Source organism: Idiotropiscis lumnitzeri, chromosome 8, assembly GCF_059441095.1.
Source record: "Idiotropiscis lumnitzeri isolate Australia: NSW breed Sydney's pygmy pipehorse chromosome 8, RoL_Ilum_1.0, whole genome shotgun sequence".
In the NCBI taxonomy this organism is placed as follows: domain Eukaryota; kingdom Metazoa; phylum Chordata; class Actinopteri; order Syngnathiformes; family Syngnathidae; genus Idiotropiscis; species Idiotropiscis lumnitzeri.
In genome coordinates, this window is record NC_142398.1 from 12,353,940 (window position 1) to 12,377,199 (window position 23,260).

At 38.5% G+C, this 23,260-nt stretch overlaps 3 protein-coding genes across 7 annotated transcripts; 1 reads left to right on the forward strand and 2 right to left on the reverse strand.

The window, feature by feature from the left end:
* Nucleotides 1–1,025: 1,025 nt before the first annotated feature.
* rasd4 (rasd family member 4) lies at nt 1,026–2,259 on the forward strand. 2 transcript variants are annotated; one of them, XM_088302842.1, is made up of 2 exons: nt 1,028–1,170; nt 1,237–2,259. In XM_088302842.1, exons 1-2 carry the CDS (start codon nt 1,141–1,143, stop codon nt 1,765–1,767), a joined length of 561 nt encoding a protein of 186 aa, XP_088158968.1. In that variant the 5' UTR covers nt 1,028–1,140; the 3' UTR covers nt 1,768–2,259. The 2 variants fall into 2 exon arrangements, with proteins under 2 accessions (XP_088158967.1, XP_088158968.1); XM_088302841.1 differs by having other exon boundaries at nt 1,026–2,259.
* Nucleotides 2,260–6,078: 3,819 nt separating this feature from the next.
* On the reverse strand, nt 6,079–14,221 carry LOC148332207 (phosphoribosyl pyrophosphate synthase-associated protein 1-like). Of its 2 annotated transcripts, XM_088303634.1 has the most exons (11): nt 13,722–14,221; nt 12,603–12,655; nt 12,445–12,511; nt 11,158–11,330; nt 10,960–11,075; nt 10,540–10,595; nt 10,189–10,334; nt 9,847–9,891; nt 8,331–8,401; nt 7,334–7,480; nt 6,079–6,400 (listed from the first exon to the last, which is right to left on the reverse strand). In XM_088303634.1, exons 1-11 carry the CDS (start codon nt 13,883–13,885, stop codon nt 6,242–6,244), a joined length of 1,197 nt encoding a protein of 398 aa, XP_088159760.1. In that variant the 5' UTR covers nt 13,886–14,221; the 3' UTR covers nt 6,079–6,241. The 2 variants fall into 2 exon arrangements, with proteins under 2 accessions (XP_088159760.1, XP_088159761.1); XM_088303635.1 differs by lacking the exon at nt 9,847–9,891 and having other exon boundaries at nt 13,722–14,220.
* A 5,242-nt stretch (nt 14,222–19,463) lies between these two features.
* pik3r6a (phosphoinositide-3-kinase regulatory subunit 6a) lies at nt 19,464–23,161 on the reverse strand. 3 transcript variants are annotated; one of them, XM_088302988.1, is made up of 7 exons: nt 23,128–23,161; nt 22,921–23,017; nt 22,371–22,491; nt 22,174–22,247; nt 21,495–21,609; nt 20,799–20,869; nt 19,464–20,684 (listed from the first exon to the last, which is right to left on the reverse strand). In XM_088302988.1, exons 2-7 carry the CDS (start codon nt 23,000–23,002, stop codon nt 20,572–20,574), a joined length of 576 nt encoding a protein of 191 aa, XP_088159114.1. In that variant the 5' UTR covers nt 23,003–23,017; nt 23,128–23,161; the 3' UTR covers nt 19,464–20,571. The 3 variants fall into 3 exon arrangements, with proteins under 3 accessions (XP_088159114.1, XP_088159115.1, XP_088159113.1); XM_088302989.1 differs by having other exon boundaries at nt 23,108–23,161; XM_088302987.1 differs by lacking the exon at nt 23,128–23,161 and having other exon boundaries at nt 22,921–23,097.
* Between the last annotated feature and the right edge of the window lie 99 nt (nt 23,162–23,260).

A 23,260-nucleotide genomic window follows, 5' to 3' on the forward strand; every position in this document is an offset into this window, starting at 1 on the left:
GATCACACAGTCAATGGGTCCATTTCACACTGACAAAGCACATTTTTTGAGAAGCCTGACAAAAGGTTGTCATCACCTTTTTTCCAAAGCTGGGCATGAAGAGAATTCAGGTAGCTTTTAGACAGTACTTCAGAAGATTCGGCTGTATTTATGCAATTTATATGTGTTATCAACCTCTTTGAAGTTAATCGCCTCCAATTTTTTTCTCCTTCCCAGTGAACAGTTATATACATGCAAAAAATGTTTTACTGTGCATTATATTTAAAAAATAAATAAATGAAATGAAAAAAAAAATTAAAAAACAAAACAAAAAAAAAAGGTTCCCATGGGTACTTGTTAGCCCCAAGGACAGCATGAGTGACAATTTAGGGAGGATTTTTGTAGCTTTATGAGTATTTAGGAAGCCTTTATAGAGTATATCAATGATTATGTTTTATTACTTTTATTATTTTTTTTGGTATTTCAGCAGATTTAAGAGTATGTCATTTCGTGAGATCCAAGATAATTTAGGACATTTGATGGGAGTATTTTGTAGTTTAGAGTGTATTTTATGATTTAGATTACGTTTAGAAGTATTTCAGCATATTAAAGATTATTTAGGTAAATTGTTGGGGAATATTTCAGTCGACTTAAACATATTTCTGTAACGTTTAAGAAGCGTGTGAATACATCCCATAGTGTTTAAGTCACGTATTACATGAAAACTTGGGACTACTATGCAAATGCTAACTGATGCTTGTGGTGAAGATTGCTGCCAGCAAAAAAAGATGAGTCACTTGATGTCAACTGAGACTCAATAAAAATTGTGAAACACTTAGAGAGCGCCAGTCCTCTTCTTTTGTTGCACTTGCCCCACTACAAAACACCTTTTACACCCCTCGGCTCCTGATCATGGCCCTTATTTGCATGACTCGTCTTCATTGGATGCCTTCCAGCAGACTTGAGCGTGCCCATTGGCCGCGAGTGCAGGGAGGGCGTGCTCACTCTCTCTCCAAAACAAGAATAAAAAGAGGGCGCGCGTCTTTACAGAAGCTACAGTCGAATGCTGAATCTAAGGCTGACTCAAGAGACGTTAACTAACAGTGGGTGAGTACAGGGAGACATCCGTCCGTCCAGTCCTTACCTGTCAGGTGTCCAAGCATGTCACTGGAGGTGAAGGGTAAGACCCAGGTGCGTCTCGTCTTCCTGGGGGCGGCCGGGGTGGGCAAGACGGCTCTAATCCGCCGCTTCCTGCAGGACACATTTGAGGTCAAACACCGGCGCACTGTGGAGGAGCTCCACAGCCAAGAGTACGACGTAGGTGGCGTCAAGATCACCGTGGAGATCCTGGACACCAGCGGCAGCTACTCCTTCCCGGCCATGCGCAAGCTCTCCATCCAGAACAGCGACGCCCTCGCGCTGGTCTATGCCGTGGACGACCCCGAGTCACTGGAGACGGTCAAGAGGTTGCGGGAAGAGATTCTGGAGATCAAGGAGGACAAGTACACGCCCATCGTGGTGGTGGGCAACAAGACGGACCGCGGGGGCGAGAGGCGCGTGTCCGGAGCTGACGTGCTGTCCATCGTGGAGATGGACTGGAACAGCAGCTACCTGGAGGCCTCGGCCAAGGACAACGACAACGTGATGGAGGTGTTCAAGGAACTCCTGCAGCAGGCGAACCTGCCCAGCCGCCTCAGCCCGGCCCTGCGTCGACGCAGGGAGACCTTTCCGAAACACGCCGGCTTCAGGCCGCCCATGAACAAGACCAACAGCTGCATCGTGTCCTAAAGGCAGGGACAAAAGAGGACTTGTTCAAAAGTGGGCGGCAAGTGAACAGCGCTGTCCTCCAGGCTTCTTGATCTTCAAGTGAAGGACACCTGAGAAGTGACTCATCATGATTAAAATAACAAAAAAATAAAATAAATTATTCCTCCCTTAATGTCGTGCAGGTTGGTGCGTACTTGCTGCTGTTAAGATCAATGTAACACTTAAAAGGCTGTCATAACTGTTGTACTCACAAGACACAAATGTTTAACTTATCAGTAACATTTTATGACGGTATATCTTTTTGTAATTGTGCATGTGAGCCATTGCTTTTTTTGTAAAATGTTTCAAAAAGCACATTTAAATTTTTTTTAATTAAGTTTATTCACGATATTAGATTACGTTGTTTTTTCTGATGAATATTTTATCATTTCATACTTGGTTGTTGTGCTTTTTTGTTTATTGAAATTAATGTATTGTGGGTTTAAATATGCCGCATAAAAAATGCATATGTGATGTGGTTTGAGTCTACCTGAATGTTAACTGTTGTCTTTGTCCAATGAAAACATAACATTTTCATCCCAAACATATTTTTTATCACACATGATGCGTTTTATTATATAAATAAAATACTTTTCATAAAAAAAAAACAAAAGTAGATGCTTTTGGTTTTTAGACCTTTTTAATCACAAAATTAAAAAGTGCTTTTATTATTTTGCAAATATTTTTTTAACTACTTTTTTTTAACAACTACACTGTGTTTTAGATATTGGTAAATAAACGCTTTGTGTTATTCATAGAAATAACAAAAAACACCGATATTTTTAATCCCCAGAACAAAAAGTACTCTTTTATTCCTGTGTTACTCGATGCTTCTTATTATTAGAAATTATGTAAATGTAATTATTTTCCAAAACCCAACTATAAAATTTGTTTATAAAAGTTTTATCATAGAATTATTTTTCTAATTGAAAAAAACCCATAAAAAATAAGTAATGTTTGGGTTTTAGATATTGAATCCTAAATGTTGTATTTACATGCTACAAATTATGATTAACTATAAATAATTGTATATTTGTTACATTCTATTTATTTGATTAATTATTACATGTTGACGAACTAGTTAAATGTCTCAGTGAAAAAGTCTATTGGCAACATCAGCAAAAAGGATTGCAAGCACAAAACAGACTGAGGTGAATTAGTGACCTAAGGCTAATGAACATTTAGAAAGATACACTGCATGCACTGCAATTTGAGAGTCCATTTAAGGGGATGACTCGTGCTCAAGATCAGGAAATGGTTCTGAAGAGGAAGTTGACACCTGCTCACAACCCAATTGAGACGGGATATCCATGATTGTGACGTCCCTAAAGCTTAAAATTGTAAAAATAAACTACTGTTTACATTCCATCTATCAAATGTAAAGCCTGTATGCATTTTTCTACACGTCGTATTATTTTTTAACACATTCAAAAATGAAATAAACTGAAAAAGATTTCGGAGTAGGATAACAAGTATATGCCATGAGTGGAACAAGGGCTCCCTCTAGTGTTCGACGAAAAAAATCACTGCTTAAATGCAGTTCGGGTGTTATTTTTAATTTTTAGTTTAATACAATGACAACTTCATAGTTTCATACTGAACGTTTAACAGTTGAACCTGAATTATTTTACACTTCAATTTATTTTAAACAAAGACTGAAACTCACGGAGTTGTCAGTTTCATTTTCCACTTTTGGTAATATATTACAAATGAATCCTAAATCAGAGTGAGTCGTTTGTGTTTTATTTTAAACGTAATTCTATTGCAGCGTGACTGTTCTGCTTTTGGCAAAAAAAAAAAAAAAAGGCAAAGTCCTCTTTTGAAATGATCTGTCACCGGTTAAATAGAAATTTTATGTATCACGTACTTCAATGCTGATTGGCTGGGAGGGAGATCATGTGATTATAGTGCATTATAGTGAGGAGTCCATTTTGCCCTAAACTAGCAAATGTGGTTCATCGCCCCACAAGAGGTCGACGTTTCTATCCTTTAAATTTCAGCAAGAAGTCAAGAAATGAACGTGACAGCCCAATTGAAGTGACAAGTCAGAACAAAACCCGAGTCAGCCCTTGAGCATTGTGTCATTTGAATAAGAAATGATTCAGTGGTTGAACAGGTTTGAAAGTGGGACCGTTGAGTGGTTCCTGAAGCAGATGTTCCCCTTTAACCATGACCTGCTCAAGTTTAACCCACTCTACCGGCTCGCGCTACAGACCGAAGCGAGTTTCCTGTTTTATTTTGAGGAAACGGCCGGGTAAACGTTGGTCTGGAGTTCCTCTTTCGTTCCCCTTTTAAAACACGCTTCAGCACCGCGCTTCACAGGTGTTTTGTCTTCTCCGAGCGGGCCACCTCCACTTTTGGACCTCTGCCTGTTTTTAAGCTTAACGTAAGATGTTTTTTTTTTTTTTCATTTATTCTCAAGTATCCTGCTGTCAGATTGTGATTCAGTCTTCGCCCCTGGACTTGGTCAAAGCTCCTCAGCTGATCAAAGAGGCTCTGAGGCGTTTGGAACAAGTTCAAGGTCCTGGAACAAAATCAGCATTCATTTGAAACGGAATCACAGCATTTGTGCAGCGTGAATCGGAATATTTCTGCGCATTCAACTTCTTCCCATGCAGAATAAAAAAAAAACATGAGAGGAAAATGAGTGCATTTGCTTTGGAGTCAAATGTGACACATTGGGAGTCATTAACTTCTACTATCCCGTTTAAAAGGTAATGAGATGCACTCCTACAGCCTGCAATACATGAAATATCTCAGTGCCTCATTTCCTGGGGTAGAAACTCTTTTTGATGTTGAATGAGCTGAGGAAGCTAATTTGCCTTTTGATCACACATGACATGTAAAAGAAGGAAATATTGAATAGACACCAGTTAACGTAATCCTGGAATTCATACTTTAAAGGAGTGATTCTCAAAGCGTGGGACTTGGGAATCTCATAGTACCTGGTCTGGCTTGAGCGGTAACACTTCAGTTTTTTTTTTTTAAACATGTTTGTTTTCAAACATTAATTTGGTGAAAGTTTTATTTGACATTTAAGTGCATTTTAATTGAACGTGAATGTTCAAATTGTGCATGCTGTTAGAGTCGCATTCAATAATATTAAATATACTTTTTAGGACTAAAGCCTCTGCCTCCTTTTTGATGAAAACTACAGGCTTACAAGGTTAATATATTTTCATGATGGTCATTGTGGTGGTTAAAACCATTGAACTAAAGTATAAATTCAGTTAAAGTCAAGTCTAAGAAGCCTTTTCTTCCGTGAAAAAATGCAAACCAGTCAAGCAGCTGTGAGGTAAATGTGCTGCTGAGAGTTTAAGACTGTGAAACCATATGAATATATACACGCTTCATCATATTTTAGAAATGCCCCTTGCAGTTATTTATTTATTAACAATCACTAATAACACTGATCAGTAGCAAATTCTACTTTGTGTCCCGAAAAGTATCTATGATGCTGATTCAAAAAAAAAAATCGCTTTACTGTTTTCTAGAATATCAAGCTTGAGATATTTGAATTTTTTTCTACTTTACGTTTGACCTAGAAAATCTTGCGCAATGTACATTTTATCACGTGAAATTTATAGCTACAACATTTCAGAAAAAAAATCCATTTGTTGCTTAACCAAACCTTCAATTCATAAATATATTACTACAAAATATTACTAGTTATTATTATTAAAACCTGATGTGCTAGAGAGAAAAATTGAATTGGAATCAGTGCAAAAAAAAATCAATGAAAAAACTTGTTGACCAGTGTAACTAATGTCCATCTTAATTGAGTATTTCTGTCTTTTCTATTAAATATTAATAAATATTAAAATACTAATGAATAAACTCAGTCGATTCACAGGTTTTTACAAACCACATAAAATGACGGATAGGTTTGACACCATTTCTTTGTTTTAAGTCATAATTAAGTCCCCATAAACATTAAAAGCAAACTTTAGTCTATAGCGCCTCCAAATCAGAACATAATTGCCACTAAAACTAAAATGAAACTACTCTAGTGGACCTTTGAAGGTATTATTATATTTTGCCTTGAAGCTGGATGATTTCAAGTCACATTAAATTCCATTTTAAGTTCTATGGTTAGCATCACACATTTCCTCTATTTTACAACACTTTTAAACTTCCCAGTCATTTATTTGCACACACTTTCACAGACTAATAATAATTCTGCACACATATTCACTTCTGCACGCAAGTACACTCACACACATTCTCACTTCTGCCATTTTCACTACAAGTACGTTTGTTTCCCAGTAATTGTTCCAATCACATTCCAAAACATGGCATGGCACTCAAAAAGAATGGTTTTTATTTGCCAAATGGCGAGAAACTGCACGTGACACATCATGTCAATGTACAGAGAGCAACAGTCGTCAAATATTGTTCCCACTATTCGGCACGGTACACGTGCTTGGTGATCGAGTGTCATTTGTTGTGTTTTGCCTCAATCGTCCACGGCGATGTTCCGGAACAGGTAGGCCATGGACTCCCCGTTGTGGATGCGGCGGATGGCCTCGGCAAGGATCATGCTCACGTCCACCGTCTTGATCTTTGGGCACTGCAGCTTTTGTACCTCGTGGGGCACCGTGTTGGTCACGACCACCTAAGAGGGATGCAAAGCAACACACTTTTAGCCTCTCAAGAACTTGAATACAGTGAACCGCTGCGGATTTCACCTTCAGTGTTGTTCCAAAATATGCTGCAACCCGCTGGGCAGAGATGAGCTTCACTAGCTGGAGATGCAGCGCAGTTATCATGGTTTTGGATTTTTCATTTTAGTTTTTATTTCGAATTCAGTTAACTTTAATTTTCAGAACAGATTTTTATTTTATTTTTAGTTTTTATTTGTTTTAGTTTTTGGGAAAATGCTTTGTTTTAGTTGAGTTTTTTTACTTTTAATTTTTTTGTCATGTGGTGTATTTGTCAGGTGCGTTTTTTTTTTGTTTTTTTTTCACATAACAGGTTAGCGTCAAACTAGCCAACATACATTCGATGAAATTAAATGGTTTTCAGGTCAAGAGCTACTTCTTGGCTACTGATTGGTATGAAGGGCTATCATTTTGATACAGACTTCTAAAACAAAAAAATTGATCAGAATTGTAAGTTATCATTAGCGTTGAAGGGGAAAAAAAACTCGGCAAAGTTGACCCCAAAAAAATTGGTCACCAAACAATTTCTGCCTTGAAACAAGGAGGAGGCGGGGCGTTTACCAGCGGAACCCATAGAATAATTGAATAGGTTAATGAACTCAAAAAAGATTTGTTTGACAGCCTTAGTAATCTTAGATGGACACTTTACCCAATTTTTGACGGTCTGTCCTGCAGCCTCCGTATTTGTATTTCTTTGCCTATGTCACTATCAGTGTTAAAAACACTGGCTTGAAAGTTGTATCAGTTTGAAAATGAGCCAACATGAAGGTATAATGAAACGACTGTAAGTGAGGTTTTCGCACAACGAATTACAGCTTTTTTTTTTAAACTCAAGCCATATCCTCATTTGCGTATCATTACATATGCACGCAAATGCGTTTTTTTACCTCGTCAATGGCAGACTCTTCAATGAGTCGGGGTGCCTCAGCAGACAGCAGGCCGTGCGTGGCCATGATGAAGATCTTGTAGGCGCCTCGCTCCTTCAGGATCTCTGCGGCGGCAACAAACTCCTCCACGTTGTCGATGATGTCATCCTAAGACATATCCAGTGTTGTTAGCATCATTATCGGAAAGGATTTTCAAACCCGTGACTAACACGAACCTTATTTCACCTAAAACAAAAAATGGTATTTGCTCATTGCCATTTTTTGTTCTAAATTAAAGGGCCTGTTAAATATTCTCTGACAGGATCGCAAAAGGGTTTTCTTTAATGATTAGTTAGTGCATTAAACATCGCAAGCTTGCAATGGCCATCACAATGCTCAAATGCGTTTTTGTCCTCTTTGGCATTCAATCGCTGATGAAACAAATGATGGAAATTCATGTAAAATGGTTAGTCTGCAAAGTTTTTATTAAGACTGAATTTTTAAGTCAATCCCAAACACGGACGGACGTTTGCGCAGGTTATTTTTCTACTATTTATTAAAGTATACGAATTTATCACAAGATTATTTTAAGCTTTTTGTTTAATTAAAATTTAATTAATTCAATTGATTGAATGGACTTTAATTTCACTGCAGATAATTTTGTATTTTTGTCTGATATAATGGTTGTTTAAAAAATATACAAAAATAAATCTGCTGTTGCTACAGTTACTCAGTACTTGAGTAGTTTTTTTTTCACCACATACTTTTTTTTACTTTTAGTCAAGCTCTTGTGAAATGCGCGATATAAATAAAATTGTATTGTATAAGTAATTATTCGGATGTCCACTTGTTTCCTTAAGTCATATTATACTGAGGTAACAGTACTTTGACTTGAGTACAATTTTGGCTACGGTGTCCACCTCTGGTGTTGAGTTCCAAATGTATACAAAGCTCGAAGCTGCAAGTAGTGGCAGTCCAAGTAGAAGTATGCAAATCGTATCAAGGTTTACGCTCTTACAACAATGATGGCGATTCTTCCTCCCACGTCTCCGACAACAGAGATCGGTGGCTTCTCCTTTGCCATCATCACTAAAAAGACACAGCAACACAAAGTTAGGCCGCAGAAAAGACAGAACCTTCAGAGTGCAATCAGGAGCAGATTCCTCCAGGGAATGCAGATTTGATGGAAAGAAATTTGGTTGAAACCTGCAAACGGCATGCAAGACTTGATTAGCCTACCATCTTAACAAAGTGCAATTAATTGGTGCACCGAGAATGATTTGCACTCATCCTTCGTCCATATCAACATTGTCAAATGAGTTATATGCGTCGAGCTGTCCTTTATGTCGATCATTATTTGGAATCATTGTTTCGAGGATTTACTATGTTGCAAAAAGGAGCATTTCCTGTGCTCCTTCCAGATTTAAGACAATGTTTCTCAATCAAGTAAATGAAAGAATACCAAATAATCATCGACACAAGCTAGAACCCCCCCCACACTTGATCTGCAGTGCCTCCACCTGTACACAGCAGCCTTGACCACCAACCAAGCACCACGGCACACTAGGCTTGAAAACATACTGTAAAAAGAAATCGCTTAAAATGGCCGGGAGTGAAAAACATTTAGTTTTTAAAGCTTATAAATATTGTATTTTATTTCCATACATATTTTTAGAAAATGGAGATCCTCTAGCTGATGTGATGTGTTATTTTTGGATTTCACACCCAAAAATTTGTTTAAAAAAAATAAATAAATAATATGTCACACTTAATGCAACAGAAATTGTGTTATTACACAATAACTAAAAAGCTAGCGTAGAAAATGTATTGAAATAGTATCACAATACTGCAAAAAGATCACTGGAAATTTTAAGAAAAAAAATTAAACTAAAAACAATAATACCTAAAATAAGCAAAGTTATCTGCTTTTGAAAAATAAGAAAATAATACCAAGCGCATAACCGCAGCAGTCTTAAATGCGTATTTTTAAACTTAAAAAAACTTGACATTTTTCAAGCTCTAATATTTCGAACCATTTTCTTAAAGTAAACAACTTAGATTTCATGCCTGGAAATGGGGAAAAATGTGCTAAGTAAACAATATAACAAAACATGACATCGAAATGAAGAGACTAACCTCAGTTTTGTATGATTGTTTCCATACTTGTATTTTATAATAAGATTATGCAAACGGGCAAAATAAGAAAATTCGATCTTTAACGGTTGGTCAGTCCGCTTAAATTGCGCTCTAATTCTCCCCTCTAATGGTTACCTTGCTTTAAGAAATTAATAGGTCACCAAAGGTTAAACTACTAATCAAGCAAAATCAATAGATGATCTTTCCAGCGCCTCAATCATTCCTCCTTCTTTGGTCCAGAGAAAGGGAACATAAAAGACATTAAACCAACCAAAACATTGTTAAGACTAAAGTCAAGGAAGCAAGAGAAAAAACTCCTCAGTAAAATTCCATTCAGGGGAAGCATCCCAAAACACACAAGAGGGTGAAATGGAGTCATTCATACACTGGGCTCATACTTGGAAGCTCAATCCCAGGGAACGGCACACGAGATCTGCTGACGCCTGTTTTGGTGAAAAACACGTTGTGAACAATATGATAAGTAAACCAAGGCAAGGCAGGGGGAAAAAAAAGATAAATAGTATGTATTGCAGGTTCTATAAAGTCCTCCAAGGGGCATACTGCATTTATGAAACAGTCGAACATTTTTTCTATTATTATGGAAGAAATTGTGGTTATTTATAACATTTATATACAAATTGTAAAGTGGGCCGAGGTTGCCACCGCCTGCTGTTGCGTTACAATGTGTCAAATGCAAGTAAAGAACTTTCTTCAGGAATGTGTGAACGGGCCCGTCTTACAAGGAAGCTCCAGTCCGGTGTGTCCCGCGCTGGGGCGAGTCGGCGGCGGCGAATACAGCCCGTCGCTCATGTTGGACTCGAGATTGGGAGCGGTGCCGTGGAGGACGGCCAAACCGAGTCGCAGCCTCTCGGCGTAGGACTGAGCCCTGAGACATACGGGTGGCAAAGAAACTGACAAACAAGCAGTCGTATGTACAAACACAAAATAACTCAAACAAACACAGCAAAAAGAGAGACGTGTTTGCAGAGAGAAATGGGAATATCCACGATGACAGCACGAGACAAATACAATATGTAAAGATGAAGTGTGCAAAAAGTGAACGATATGAACTTTGCAAATGGTTTCATTACCTCTTGGCAGCCGACGGGGACTTTGCAACAATGATAGCATTCCTGTAGTCTGGAATCTGAGAGGTGTGGGAATAGATCAAAAATGACCTTAGAGCTGATCTCACTGTATCGTATCACATCATTACGATTTTTTTTTCTCCTTCAATGTTGCGATTTAATCTGACTTTTTTTTTTTTCATTGACCTCCTCCCATTTTTAACAAACACAAGCAATACAATAATCCATATTACGTTAAATGATTTGGTGGTTTTATATAAGAGACTTCCGCTGAAATTATGAATTAATATGAAAGACAGTTTATTTATCTACTTCAATTAGAGATGTGGCCAACAAAAAAGGGAAGAAAAACTGCGCCTTATTGATACTATACGTCACAACATTGACGTGCCAGCTTGCGAGTACGGTGTAATGCAGCACCACCTCTTCTTGGATGTACTGGATGAGAAAGGGGGAAGCTCTCAAGTTGTCAACAGGGAAGCTGAAGAAACCCTGGATTTCCTTCTGATGAAGGTCCATTGTGATGATATGAGTCAGTCCTGAAAAATCGAATAGATAGAAAAAGAATACCTGAGTCACTTTTTTGCAGAAAAAGTGACACAATGATTGGAGTACACGTACCGGCTTTAGCCAACATGGCGGCGAGTAGTTTGCAAACGATGGAGCCCCTCTTCCTCATCTTGCACTGTTTGCTGTAAGGGAGGTAAGGGATGACCCCGATGATGTTCTTGGCGCAAGATGTTTTTAGGGCATACGCCATGATCAGCAGCTCCATGATGGCCGTGTTGACATCCCTGCAACAACACATACAACAGTTACGTTATAACCAAAACCATAAATGTACAGTGGATTGAAAAAGCTGGTCCATTGCCAAGTCTTTAGGATATTACAAATTGCGAACAAAATAAATCACTTTAAGGGAGGGGGAAAACGTTTGCCAAGTTGACACAAGTTGTCTGCCCCGAGGCTTCGTCGGCAGCATATATCTTTCGCAATGACGTTTTCAGTCTCTATACACATGCAATTCTACTTCATCGAAAGCAGTTAGGATCTTTTCAGTGTATTAGTGCCCTCCAATGGTGGGAAATGGTACTGCAACCAGACAAAGTCAGTTTGGAAGAACTCCAAACACGCATGTGACCATTATGAGGGACAGAGAATGGATGTATGAATGGGTCGCCACGGAATCAACATATTTGACACAGTTTTTATACCAGATGCCCTTTTGTGACGCACCCCCACCCCTTTTTTGAGGGGGGGTCTGGAACCGATGGGAAATCAACGTATTGTGTAAGGGTCACTGGGAAGTGTGCAAAAAGTTAAGCCGAGTGGAATTGGTGAACAAAGATTGTTCAGAAGATGTAATTACTGCATGATTGTTTTCTGCAACAGAAATGCAAAATTTGCCGAGTTAGATTTTTACTAATCCGATCCATGCGATACTTTCAGTATATTATTTTTGGTAGCGCCAGCTCTGTAATGGCGCCAGTAGACACAAAATATTAATGATAAAATACTAAAATAAAATACAGTACGATTTAATAGATGCTGATAAACTTATTCAGCAAAATGTCATATCCTTGGTAGCTTTTAAAGAAAAATAAATGCCCAAATAGTCATCTGAGTAAAAGATTGATCACAAAGAAGGAGATGCAGTTGGCTGATTTTTGTGGCGGTCCATCCCTACAAATTACTGTATATCTTTAACTGTCTTTTATATCCTAATAAAAGAGAACTTCCTTTCACCAGTAATCATTTAGCTGTAATCAGTATAAGAGGGTGGCAGTCAGATGATCCGTTACGTCACCGTACAGAAGAAAAGGTTATTCCTGTATGGCTAATACATTTCCATGAACTAAAAATCAAGTCCTCTTTACTTTCTAGGGATTTTTTTTTTATACATCTCACCTGGGAATTGTCTGAATGATGAAGATGTCTTGTCCACGCACAGACTCCATCACATCCACTCTGGTCTCTGAGCACAATCGATATTAAAGTGGGCTCCGTCGACAAAGATGATGGTTGAAAATGGAAGCGAGAGACTGCAGAGATCTTTGTTGCCTTACCTGCGTTTCCCTCTTGGTATACCACCGACTTGCCCAACTCTACACCTAAACGTCTGGAAAGAAAAAAGTACAAGAGGAAACAATGACAAGAAGGAAGCCAATTAATTGTGGTTGTAGATTAAAAAATCTCATGCCCCGAATCTGTGTGAAACGTGCATTGATGGATGGACCTCAGGATTTCTCAAAAGACGTGTACCGGTACTAGATACACCACATTCTGAGCAAGCTTCAACTTTACGGATTGTGCTGCGTAGTAAAAACATGCTGCTAATTAAAAGGCAACCGTCTTGTGATAATAAGTGTGCCACGGATGAGTGAAGGCTTGGCACATATCTGGTAACCTCGCCCAAATAATCTCACTCAACCGCAGTCTAGAGCGAGTGTTCAATGTAAGGGACCAGGAAGGCTCCTTCATGTCCTGGCACGACCATGAAAACACAATTCACTTTTTTGTTGTGAGAAATTGAATCCTGACAAAATACGGAATCCCTCAGGGGCTACTAACTGTTTAGCTAGCTGTGAATTTAAAGATCTTCTGCATGGATCCTGCATGAAAAGACATTTTTGACTTTCTACGCATCACAATCTGCACCAAAATATTCAAGTCATTTTTTTTTATTTAAGAGGGAAGAACTAATTGGGCCCAATTGGGATATTACCCTTTTAATCTAAAAAAAACTATGTTAGACAAACACATGACATTCAACCCCCCCCCCCCAAAAAAAAAAATATATATATATATATATATATATATATATATATATATATATATATATATATACATATATACACATACATACCACATAGCCATGCGCCTCTAAATTATTTTACTGTAAAGAAACCAAAAAAAAACACAAACTGAAATATAATTGAAAAATTGCTCTTCGTTATGCAAGCCTGATCAAAATGTTAGTCTATTCAAAGATACAAGTTATGTCGCAAGGTCTTGTTTTATTGGGGGGGGTCACGAGGTACATTCATGCGCTGTGCGCATGCGTACTTGTGTCCAGAGACTGATTTGGGGAATCTTAAATCACAAACAACAGCCTCGTGCCAATTGCAACTCCGCATCAACAAGCAAGTTAGCAAAAAGCCAAAATTAATATGTAGTGTACTTACTCAGTAATCTTCTTGGCCAGCTCGGTACAGGCGATGCTGGAGTTGGCGGAGAAAACACGGTATCCGCCTTTTGACACGTTCATTTTCGAATAACCGTACGAGAGTTTGGGCGTTTGAGAGCGTTTGACCAGAGACCTGTGACCGCCGAAACGCCTTACTGGCATGTTGTTTTCCTCCCCAGAAACTTCACTTTCCCCTCCCCCTTTTTCCTTTCAAAAATATTAGAACGGCAACGATCCCGTCTAAGATTAAATGAGGAAATAAATGAAGGCGAATCTAAACTTTTCACGATGGGAGGAATTCCACACTTGTGCTAAAACCAAATACACATCCTAAAGTGTTCTTCCTTTGCAAGTAAGCCACTAAAGCGATGTTCTAACATACTTTGAATTTCACCACACACACACGCAGTTCTGTATAAAGTGTGACAACTAAGATTCGAGTGATGCAAAACTTTCGCTTCACCACTGGATAAACGAAGAGCAGAAAAAAACCCAGACATTCCGCTTAGCCAATCAGAGGCCAAATCCAGCAGAGGGGGGCGTGCAAGAAACGTCATCGTCCAATCCGTGTGTGCATTACTCATTACGTCATTTTAAAGCGCTACTAAAACATCACAAAAGTTTGCTTTCGTTTTTTTCTTCTGTGGAATACAAATAGTGGTGCAATGTTTACATTTCAATTCTCGGTGTTAATTCTTCTGTGTCCTGCTCCCTACTTTTGATTATCATACACAAACCAATCAGAGCAGCAAAATGTGCAGAACCAAATGTGTCATTTATTAAATTAACGATTGATCGATTTCCTGACACTGTTTTTCATTCAGTAGTTATGTTAGTTAGTTAGTTAAGTGTTGCAAAGACACACATTGACTATAATTATGAGAGTCTTTTTTATTACGCTAGATCTGTAAACTGTATGATAAACTGCAGCACCTTTTCCTTAAAAATCCGCCGCAAGATCGAAACTCCGTCGTAAACCGATGACCCCATGTAGAGTTTAAGGTACACAAAGTGTACAAAAGATCATTCGGGAAACAATTGTAATTTTTTTTTCAACACCTCACAGTATTTGTAGTTTGCACATTTAAAAAAATGCAGGGAGTAATTACTACAGCCATCCATTATCTGTACCGCTTCTCCGGTCGCAGGGGGTGCTGGAGCCTATTCCAGCTATGGTGTCGGTGTCTATGTCTGCCCTGTGACTGGCCGAAGACCTGTCATACATATATATATATATATATATATATATATATATATATATATATATATATATATATATATATATATATATATATATATATATATATATATATATATATATATATATATATATATATATATTACTTGTGTCTACCTGAAAAAGCAGAGCCCACAATTCAGGAGAGAAGAATGGAAACACTCACAAACTCCTCACATTCTACACTGTAGTATTTTAAAAGGTGAGGTGACATGAAAGTCGGTGAATGAGAATGTAGATTTGGCTGGCTGTTAACTGGCTAAACTTGAACCACTGTATTTGTTGAGCGACGGCGTCAAGTTGGCGCTATTGGCAAGTCAGCAAAGAATGTGCTAGTGTGTGCTGTAGTTTGTCACTGTTTGTCCAATAAAACGATTGAAAGTGCACCAGTTTGATGTGATCCCAAAACATTTTCTCTCATTTATGTGCTCCTGGCTTCTACTTAAGTCTGCAGTAACAGTCTGTGTGGGAAAATAATGATAATAATCCTGATTTAAATATAATGAAATTAATCTGCAAAGCAGTGAACCTGCAAAAATTGCACATGTGTGGCACATGGATCAAGACACGTCACATGGGAAGGTGGATTGATGGGTTTTAGGCCACGTAAACCAGGTCAGTAGGTTCATTCACACTGTCCTTTCAACTTTCATATAATAAGATGCGAGGGAGTGATGAACTGCTTTCAACTCAAAGGGGAATAGGAAGTGGGTCTCGTGTGTTTAAGATCACACTATCGCCCCATGTCAGAAGCCTGCACACTGACGGGACCACTTTAAGGCTGAGTATGTTGTTGTTCAATGTGGCCACGAGGTGGGGCCAGAGAACTGATTTATTCCAGACGATGCCAAAACTGCTGAAGAGGCTGGGCAAAAACACCAATATCAGAATCAGAATCAGAAATCCCTTTATTTCTGTACTGTATACTGTGCACGTGGGGGAATATATATATATATATATATATATATATATATATATATATATATATATATATATATATAGAGAGAGAGAGAGAGAGAGAGAGAGAGAGAGGGAGGGAGGGAGGGAGGGAGGGAGGGAGAGAGAGAGAGAGAGAGAGAGATGAGGAATCACTAAATTAAGTAAATTAGCATTTAATATTGAATAACAGTTTACTTTTAAGCATTTATTTGGTTCACATTTTCATTTGATTACTTTGCACCATAAATTTAAATCTAAGCATTTTTTCTCCATATTTAAGACAAGGCAGCTTCATTTACACAGCACATTCAACTATAAGCATCTATCCACGCTCACACTCATGCCTAGGGACAATTCAGAGTGTTCATTCAACCTATCATGCATGTCTTTAGAACGTGGGAGGAAACCGTAGTGGCGGAGAAAATCCACGCAGACACGGGGAGAACATACAAACTCCACACAGGAAGGCAGGAGTCGGAATCGAACCCTGCACCTCTGCGCTGTGAGGCCATCGGGCCAACCAACAATCACAGTGCCGCCCCGGATTAAAAAGCAGTTTACTAAAATAAATAAAAAAGCGTACAGAGAAAGAATATGATTTCTGAAAAAAAATTATAGAAATGCTCGAAAAGATCTCAACTATAGGATGTGGAATACTTTTTTTTTTACCTAGATTTTCAAGCATTTACACTGGAGACTAACTTCAATTCTATTGACAGTTTATTCCATTTGCTTGCAGCGTCACAGCTATAAATGCCAATTCCCCATGTGTGCTTTGAACTCGGGGCTCCACTAATTGACCTGAGTTTTTGCAATGAAATTGTTCAAACTGTGTATCAGGTTCCAGTGACAAACATCAAATGCATTTTAAGAATAAAACCTCTGGCGCATTTTTGATGAAAATGTACTGTATTTTAATGTTGTTCATTATTGTAGTACTAGTACAGTGGAGTAGTTTTTGAGAAGCTACAGTACTGTAACATTCAGGGAAGTCATTGTTTTGGGGTCTTCGCCAGTTTTGATATGACTTATTGTGACACACAAAAAAATGTTCACTTTCTATATCCACTTGTCAAGTTTGTCGCCACTAAAATGTGTCACAATAGAAGCACAGCAAAGAACCCAATACAGCAAGTTAACCTTGTAGGAACCAAAGCATCTCTCATTGATGACATTGAGATGCAAGGCAAGGTGAACATGCGCATGCTTTTCACGCTGCATACGGACGATTGCACGCTTCCAATTGCAGCTCTTACCAGCTCCCTGTAGCGTTCTCTAGGAGACGTCCTTGTGGGCTGGATGACTCATTCAGAACACTGGAGCGAGCTTGCTGTCAGCCACTGCAACTTGTGATGAGAAGAAGTCATGTCTACAAGAAAATATAGTGACAGGATCAAACCATTTTTTTAATTCATTCCACTGAACACTGACAAAATATGTAACTGGCTATTTTCTCAATAAGAAAAGTAGCACTCTTCAATATTATACTTTATAACAACAGAATGTGAAGAATTAAACAGTTGATACATCATTATTTCATGTCTTAATTCATTATGTGGCGCCTCCTGGTATGAATCCTTGCCACTGGGAGGCAGTAAAATACCACAGAGTCAAGCAAACAAATAATAATAATAATAATAATAATAATAATAATAAAGTATTTGTAATTTTCATAGAGGATAATTAATATACACTGGTGAGTATTGTTATAAATAAATCTAAATGTTTTGCTTCACCATTTGTGTTATTATCATCTATTACTTCTAAAAAGGAAACTAGCCCTTAGCATGTCAAAGGCATTTTGAACCCACATTTTTACAAGGCAAAAACTTTGTTTTAAATACACAACACGTCATTGCCTTTGATTTGTCTTTAGTGTCACAGTAAACTTCAAGTGGCATTGACAATTAACTGTATAAAGAAATTATATGGCCTCTTTTTTTTGAAGAATCTGCTTGAGAAGCTTGTTGCCCCCATCCATCCCTTGTTACTCACAATTTTAGGTAGCAAATCAGATGAGCGATGGCCCATACCTCAAAATATTCTTCCACTTTTCATTCACGAATCCCGTTCCCCCTGTGGGACATTGTTGCATGGCAAGATGGAACCCAAAGCTTATATTGTGTGAAATGTGCCCGAATAACAGATTAAGCAGTGCCGAGTTACTTTAGCAAGAGATATATTGAACCTGAACAAAATTATGACTCCATAAAATGTTGCATGCGCAGCAAATGTACCCGCTTTTGCCACCCTTTTCTTTTACAACTCTTGAGTTTGTTGTCGACACACGTACATGATAACCTCTCATTCGAAAGATATGAAGGTGTGCATGTGGTTGCTATGGAGACTATTCTTCTCGGCAACACAGATGTGGTCAGGAGTTTGATTGGTCACAAGATCAGTGGGCGTCAACGGCCACTGTAGGACCTCACGGAACCACATTATAGGCTGCCAGCTTTATTCATCTATATGAATTGTTTATCTATTAAAATGAAGGCAAATGAACTGATGTTTTCTGTCTGCATTTATTTCGCAATTGAATATAGTTCCCACGTTGTCTGTCAAATCCTTTTGACAAAATACCCCAAGGATACTACACACCTTGCTATGCTTATTGAAATTAGCTTGGGCTCTCTACACTGCTCTGTAATGCCGAGTATTAACTTATTAGTTGAATAATATTTTTGGGGTTCCCTTGAATCTTACAGCAATAAAGACATGAATTTTCAGGCTGAAGACAGTCAAATGTCTTAATATTAATAAGTAATTTACCGTTCAGTATTTTTTTAACTTTATAACAGAGAGAAAATTCAACCCCCCAATAGAAAAAAAACAAATCTGCTGATTTTTGATGATTTGAAGGAGCTAATATCGGCCGAGCCCTATTTGTTACCATGACAACCAGACTAGGAGACTGGGCTTTGCGAGTACGGCAGTTTCGACTTGGACAAGCGGAGCCCAAAGTTTGAAAAAAAAAAAGCTAGAACCTGTCAAAGACAATAAAAGGTTTTTCACTCTTCGAGGCAGCACTTCATGTATTACATTTTGTCTCTGTGGGTCATTGCCAACATGGCCAAACACAAATTCCAAGTTGCACCACCACAGTCAACAACTTCATACTGAAACGTTGTTAGCTAATGCTAATCTGTGCATCCAACAAAATTCAATGCAGCTCTGCTTACCTTTTGGTTATAACAAGAAGGGCCTGACACCGTGTGGAATGTGACAGTTCCTGTATGATACTGTTGCTTGAATGTCGCTCTGGATCGTCACCTCGCTTAGGTACATGTCATTAGCAGAGACTCTGATGTAGGGGTAGTTATTACGTTTGGGGGGTGTAGGACAGCTCACTCATAGATTTAAGAAATGAGCAGATATCAAAATAATATGCGGTTAAGTTTATATTTTTTGAGCGGCCACTCGGTCAATCTTTTGGCTCGTCAAACCAAAACTTGAGAGTTACCATCCTGCTTTAAATATGTGGCAGTTCGATGAAAGGAAAAAGAAAAGGAGGAGCACGACATTTGAGGATGAACTTTCAGCCATTTATTGGACAGTTGGAAAATGAAAACACCTGCAAGGAGCATGGAGGAGACGCTTAAACAGAACTAATCATGCTGTAAACGGACAAGTCAAGCTGGAGTCAGAGCTCCTGATGTCAATCACTTGTCCGAGTCTCTTAAATGACAGTGTGTCAGACTTTTGGCTTAAATAGACGACGAAGCCCACTTAAAATATTTACAATTTGTTTTAGAATGTTTTTATATTTTACATTACAGTGCTATTTTAGTTTTTTCAATTTTCAACTTCCAACGGAGTAAACTGACTGCATTTAAAGTGGTTCTTGGACTTACAAGTGACCCAAGAGATACTTGCTGTTGGACAGTCTTTTGTTTTTCTATCGAGCAAAAATTTGTGATAAGAATGCTCTATGGTGGCAGTGAAATGAACTCAACGCACTCAAACAGGAAGTCAAGACAATATTGTACAATACAATAACATTTTGCATTCGAATAGTATTTGGTCTAGTCAATGTTTATATAAAGAGTCTTTTTTTTTTTCTGAAACAATTTTTTTTTTCTTGGAACTAATAAATACCATTTGCGTCTATTCCAGTGGGGAAATATGTTTGGAGTTCTGAATGTTTTGTATTACAAGGGTGGTTACTGAATGAATTAAAACCTTAAAGGGGAAGTCAGCCCAAAAACGGTCCCAAATGTAATATATAGAAGAGATATTTCTTTTCATACAATAGTACATACAAAATGTTTTTTTAGTTTTGATCAAAAAGAACATAAACGTGAACCATTAACTGCGGTAAAAGGTTAGTGGTTAAATCTTATAAAAGCAAATCTCGTAAATTATATGTTCTATCCATCTAAAAAAAAAAATAGCAGTTGTTAATGAACATTCCCGTTCAATGTGAGGATGACATACCTGCCCGATTCGCTCACAAAGTGCCGCCATGTCTCCAGTGATCTTAGAACGATAAAAACAACGAGGAGAAGCGCATAGCTCCATTTCTGTCTTGTTTCGATAATAAATATGAGCTACACTTTTTCAACACGTGACATTAATAGCCGATTTTAAGAACGACGCCATGAGCGTGAGGCACACGGGTGAGATGGATTCGGAATTGAGTCTCATCTTGTGAGAAAGACTGGATCAAAAGCTACATGATGGAGCAAGTGAACCCACAGCACTCCTTCAGAAGGGTGAGACCCGTTTTGGCAAAAGGAGAAGAGTTCTGCTGAGTCCTGGATGCTGCGCGCCTGCTTGGTCCAGCTATAGCAAAGACAAAAAGCGTTTGCTCAAACAATTAGGCACCAAACTGACTATTTTCCAGTCCAAAAGTGCTAATCGCTGCCATATTGTTCTCCCATCGTGAGAATGTATTACCGTTTTTCTGCAATTGCCTCGGGAATTTGGACTTTAGAAAATCGGCCATTTCTTTATCTTCTTCTTTCTCCCTGCAGGTGAGACAGAATAAACACCAGCAAAATCCTACTGAGATTCAATTAAAAGTCAGTTTGGCAGAAATGGCACTGGCCTATTATGGTCATAATATAATAGGATATGTTTCAGTGATTAGTTCATAATTCTACGTTGTTATTTTTTTTTTTTGCAGTTCAAAACATCAACTTTACCTTAATTTGTTCTTAATATACATTGAGAAGACAATGAGACAGTACAGTTACCGTGTATCAACATCCACGGCAATATGACGTCATAAAAGGTCCTTAGGGTGACTCACTGAGTGGGATTCTTATTAACATGGACAAGATGGCCTTTGACTGCATACACATTTTTCAACACGGTCATTCATGTTCTTCTGCTTCCTGCCTCTCACCTTTGCTGAGACTGCTCATGCAGGCAAACAATGTTCAACACTGTCTGAGGACGCATTCAAAACACGTGTTCGATTCCACATCATCTCCTCTCAGCCCTCTCACTGCAGTTGAATGACAGTCCTGACCTTTGCTCAACGCACTATAAGATGACTCACCCGGAATATCAGTCAGTCAGTCTCTCTCTCTCTCTCTCTCTCTGTCTCTCTCTCTCTCATCTATCCCTTGATTGATGTAAAAAGCTCACCTGAGTCTTTCGAATTCCACGTCATCCACCAAGAAGTCTCTGGTTTCCACCAGTTTATGGATTTGCTGTAGAAGTTCTTCTTCCTTTTGTCGATCCTCCTTGGACTTGTCGTTGTCTACATTAGGAAGACAGTAGAAAAGAGCGATGTCGAGTTTGGTTTTATTAGTTTAGGTTTTGTGGGGCTTCGTCATTATTACATGCATGGTAAGATGCACTCGTAAGTCATTCTTTGTAGGGGATAGAGAATATATTTTTGTCACAATTGTTTACATATTTGAGTGTAGTTCAGTTTTTTTTAACTTAAGTATAACATATGTGCTTTTTTGAACTAAAACCTCATCATCTATATTGTTTTAATTGTATTGTAATGTTGGTTCTTCTGGTGATACTTGGCAAGCTAAATATTTTTGTTAAGCGGTAATTGGTGTAAAATGTTTGAAAACTACCGGACAAGGGAATTTGCCCAAAAGAGCCTTTAATCTGAAGCAGACAGATAAATGGACAATAGTAAATTGTGACGCCTTTTTTTTTTTTTGTCTACGCCACCTAATGTGCAATGGAATCAAAGTACTGTATGATTTGCTTCAGTCAGACATTGGGCAAACTTAAATTGAGAGGAAACTAAATAAAATTTGTGCGTGGGCTAATCAATATCTACAGTGAAGGCAATGCTTTGAACCTGGCAGTGACACTAATTTTTGCAGCTCCTTCTTCAACCGAGTGATTTCCTTGCACAGCTGAATGTCATCCATCCTGGAAAAAGATACAGAAAAATGCAGAATGTATTGATGCCAAACCATTTATCACTCCTAAGATAAAAAAAAAAAAAAAAATAAATAAATCACACATTTGTATACGGATACCTGACCATCTTACATATATCTGAGCTCTGACTCCCTCCGAACAAGAATATCTCTGATGCGGTTGATCTTGAAGAGCTCGCCCTCGATGTCGTCCACGGTGATGCTGGAGTCTGCCATGGACACAACGTCGTCCTCTGAAATAAAACAGAGAACAATCCTGTTTATTCCACTTCCTTTTCTCCCTGTCCAAACAACACCAGGAAATATCCGCATCCAATTTGTATGTAATGAAAATTGCTGCCATTAATTACTGCGGTATTATGTTTCCTCAAGACTGAAAGTATGTTTTGAAGACAGTAGAGCTTATAGAGTAGGCCTGCTTTGTTAAAAGTCGATAGTTGTAATGCTTCCTTGCAAATCGGAAGAAGAGACACCTGTGAATGGTTGACATGACTGCATTTGCGGTTCCAAAATAGATCTACTGTAGGTGCTGTATGACCAAGAATCGACAGAACATTTTACAACACAAGAGGACAAAAGTCAAGAAACCTGAGCCGTATGCAAAACATTGTCAGAGCATGCATTTGAAATGATCACACTGCAGCATGAGTTTGTCGGCTCACCTGCTTTGTGGCTGCCTGTGCTCCATTGTGCACGCTCCAGTGATCCATACAGATGGAAAGATTCTCTCTTCTCCTCCATCATTCCAGCTTCTCCTCTCTGCGGGATGCACATGCATCAGCAACAACAAAGAAAGACAGAACTATTAAATCATGCAAAGTGTGTTGCTGTAGCTTGGCTGTGACTCACTGCCTGCCCTAGTCACCGACCTGCAGAGGTGCGAGATGCTCCCCACATGCTCGGTCAACCGTGTGTGTGCGCAGTGGATGGACGACTCTCTGTCAATTAAGATGGATCACGGCACTGGGAGCACAGCGCCATCTGGTGGTCGACTCCTGACAC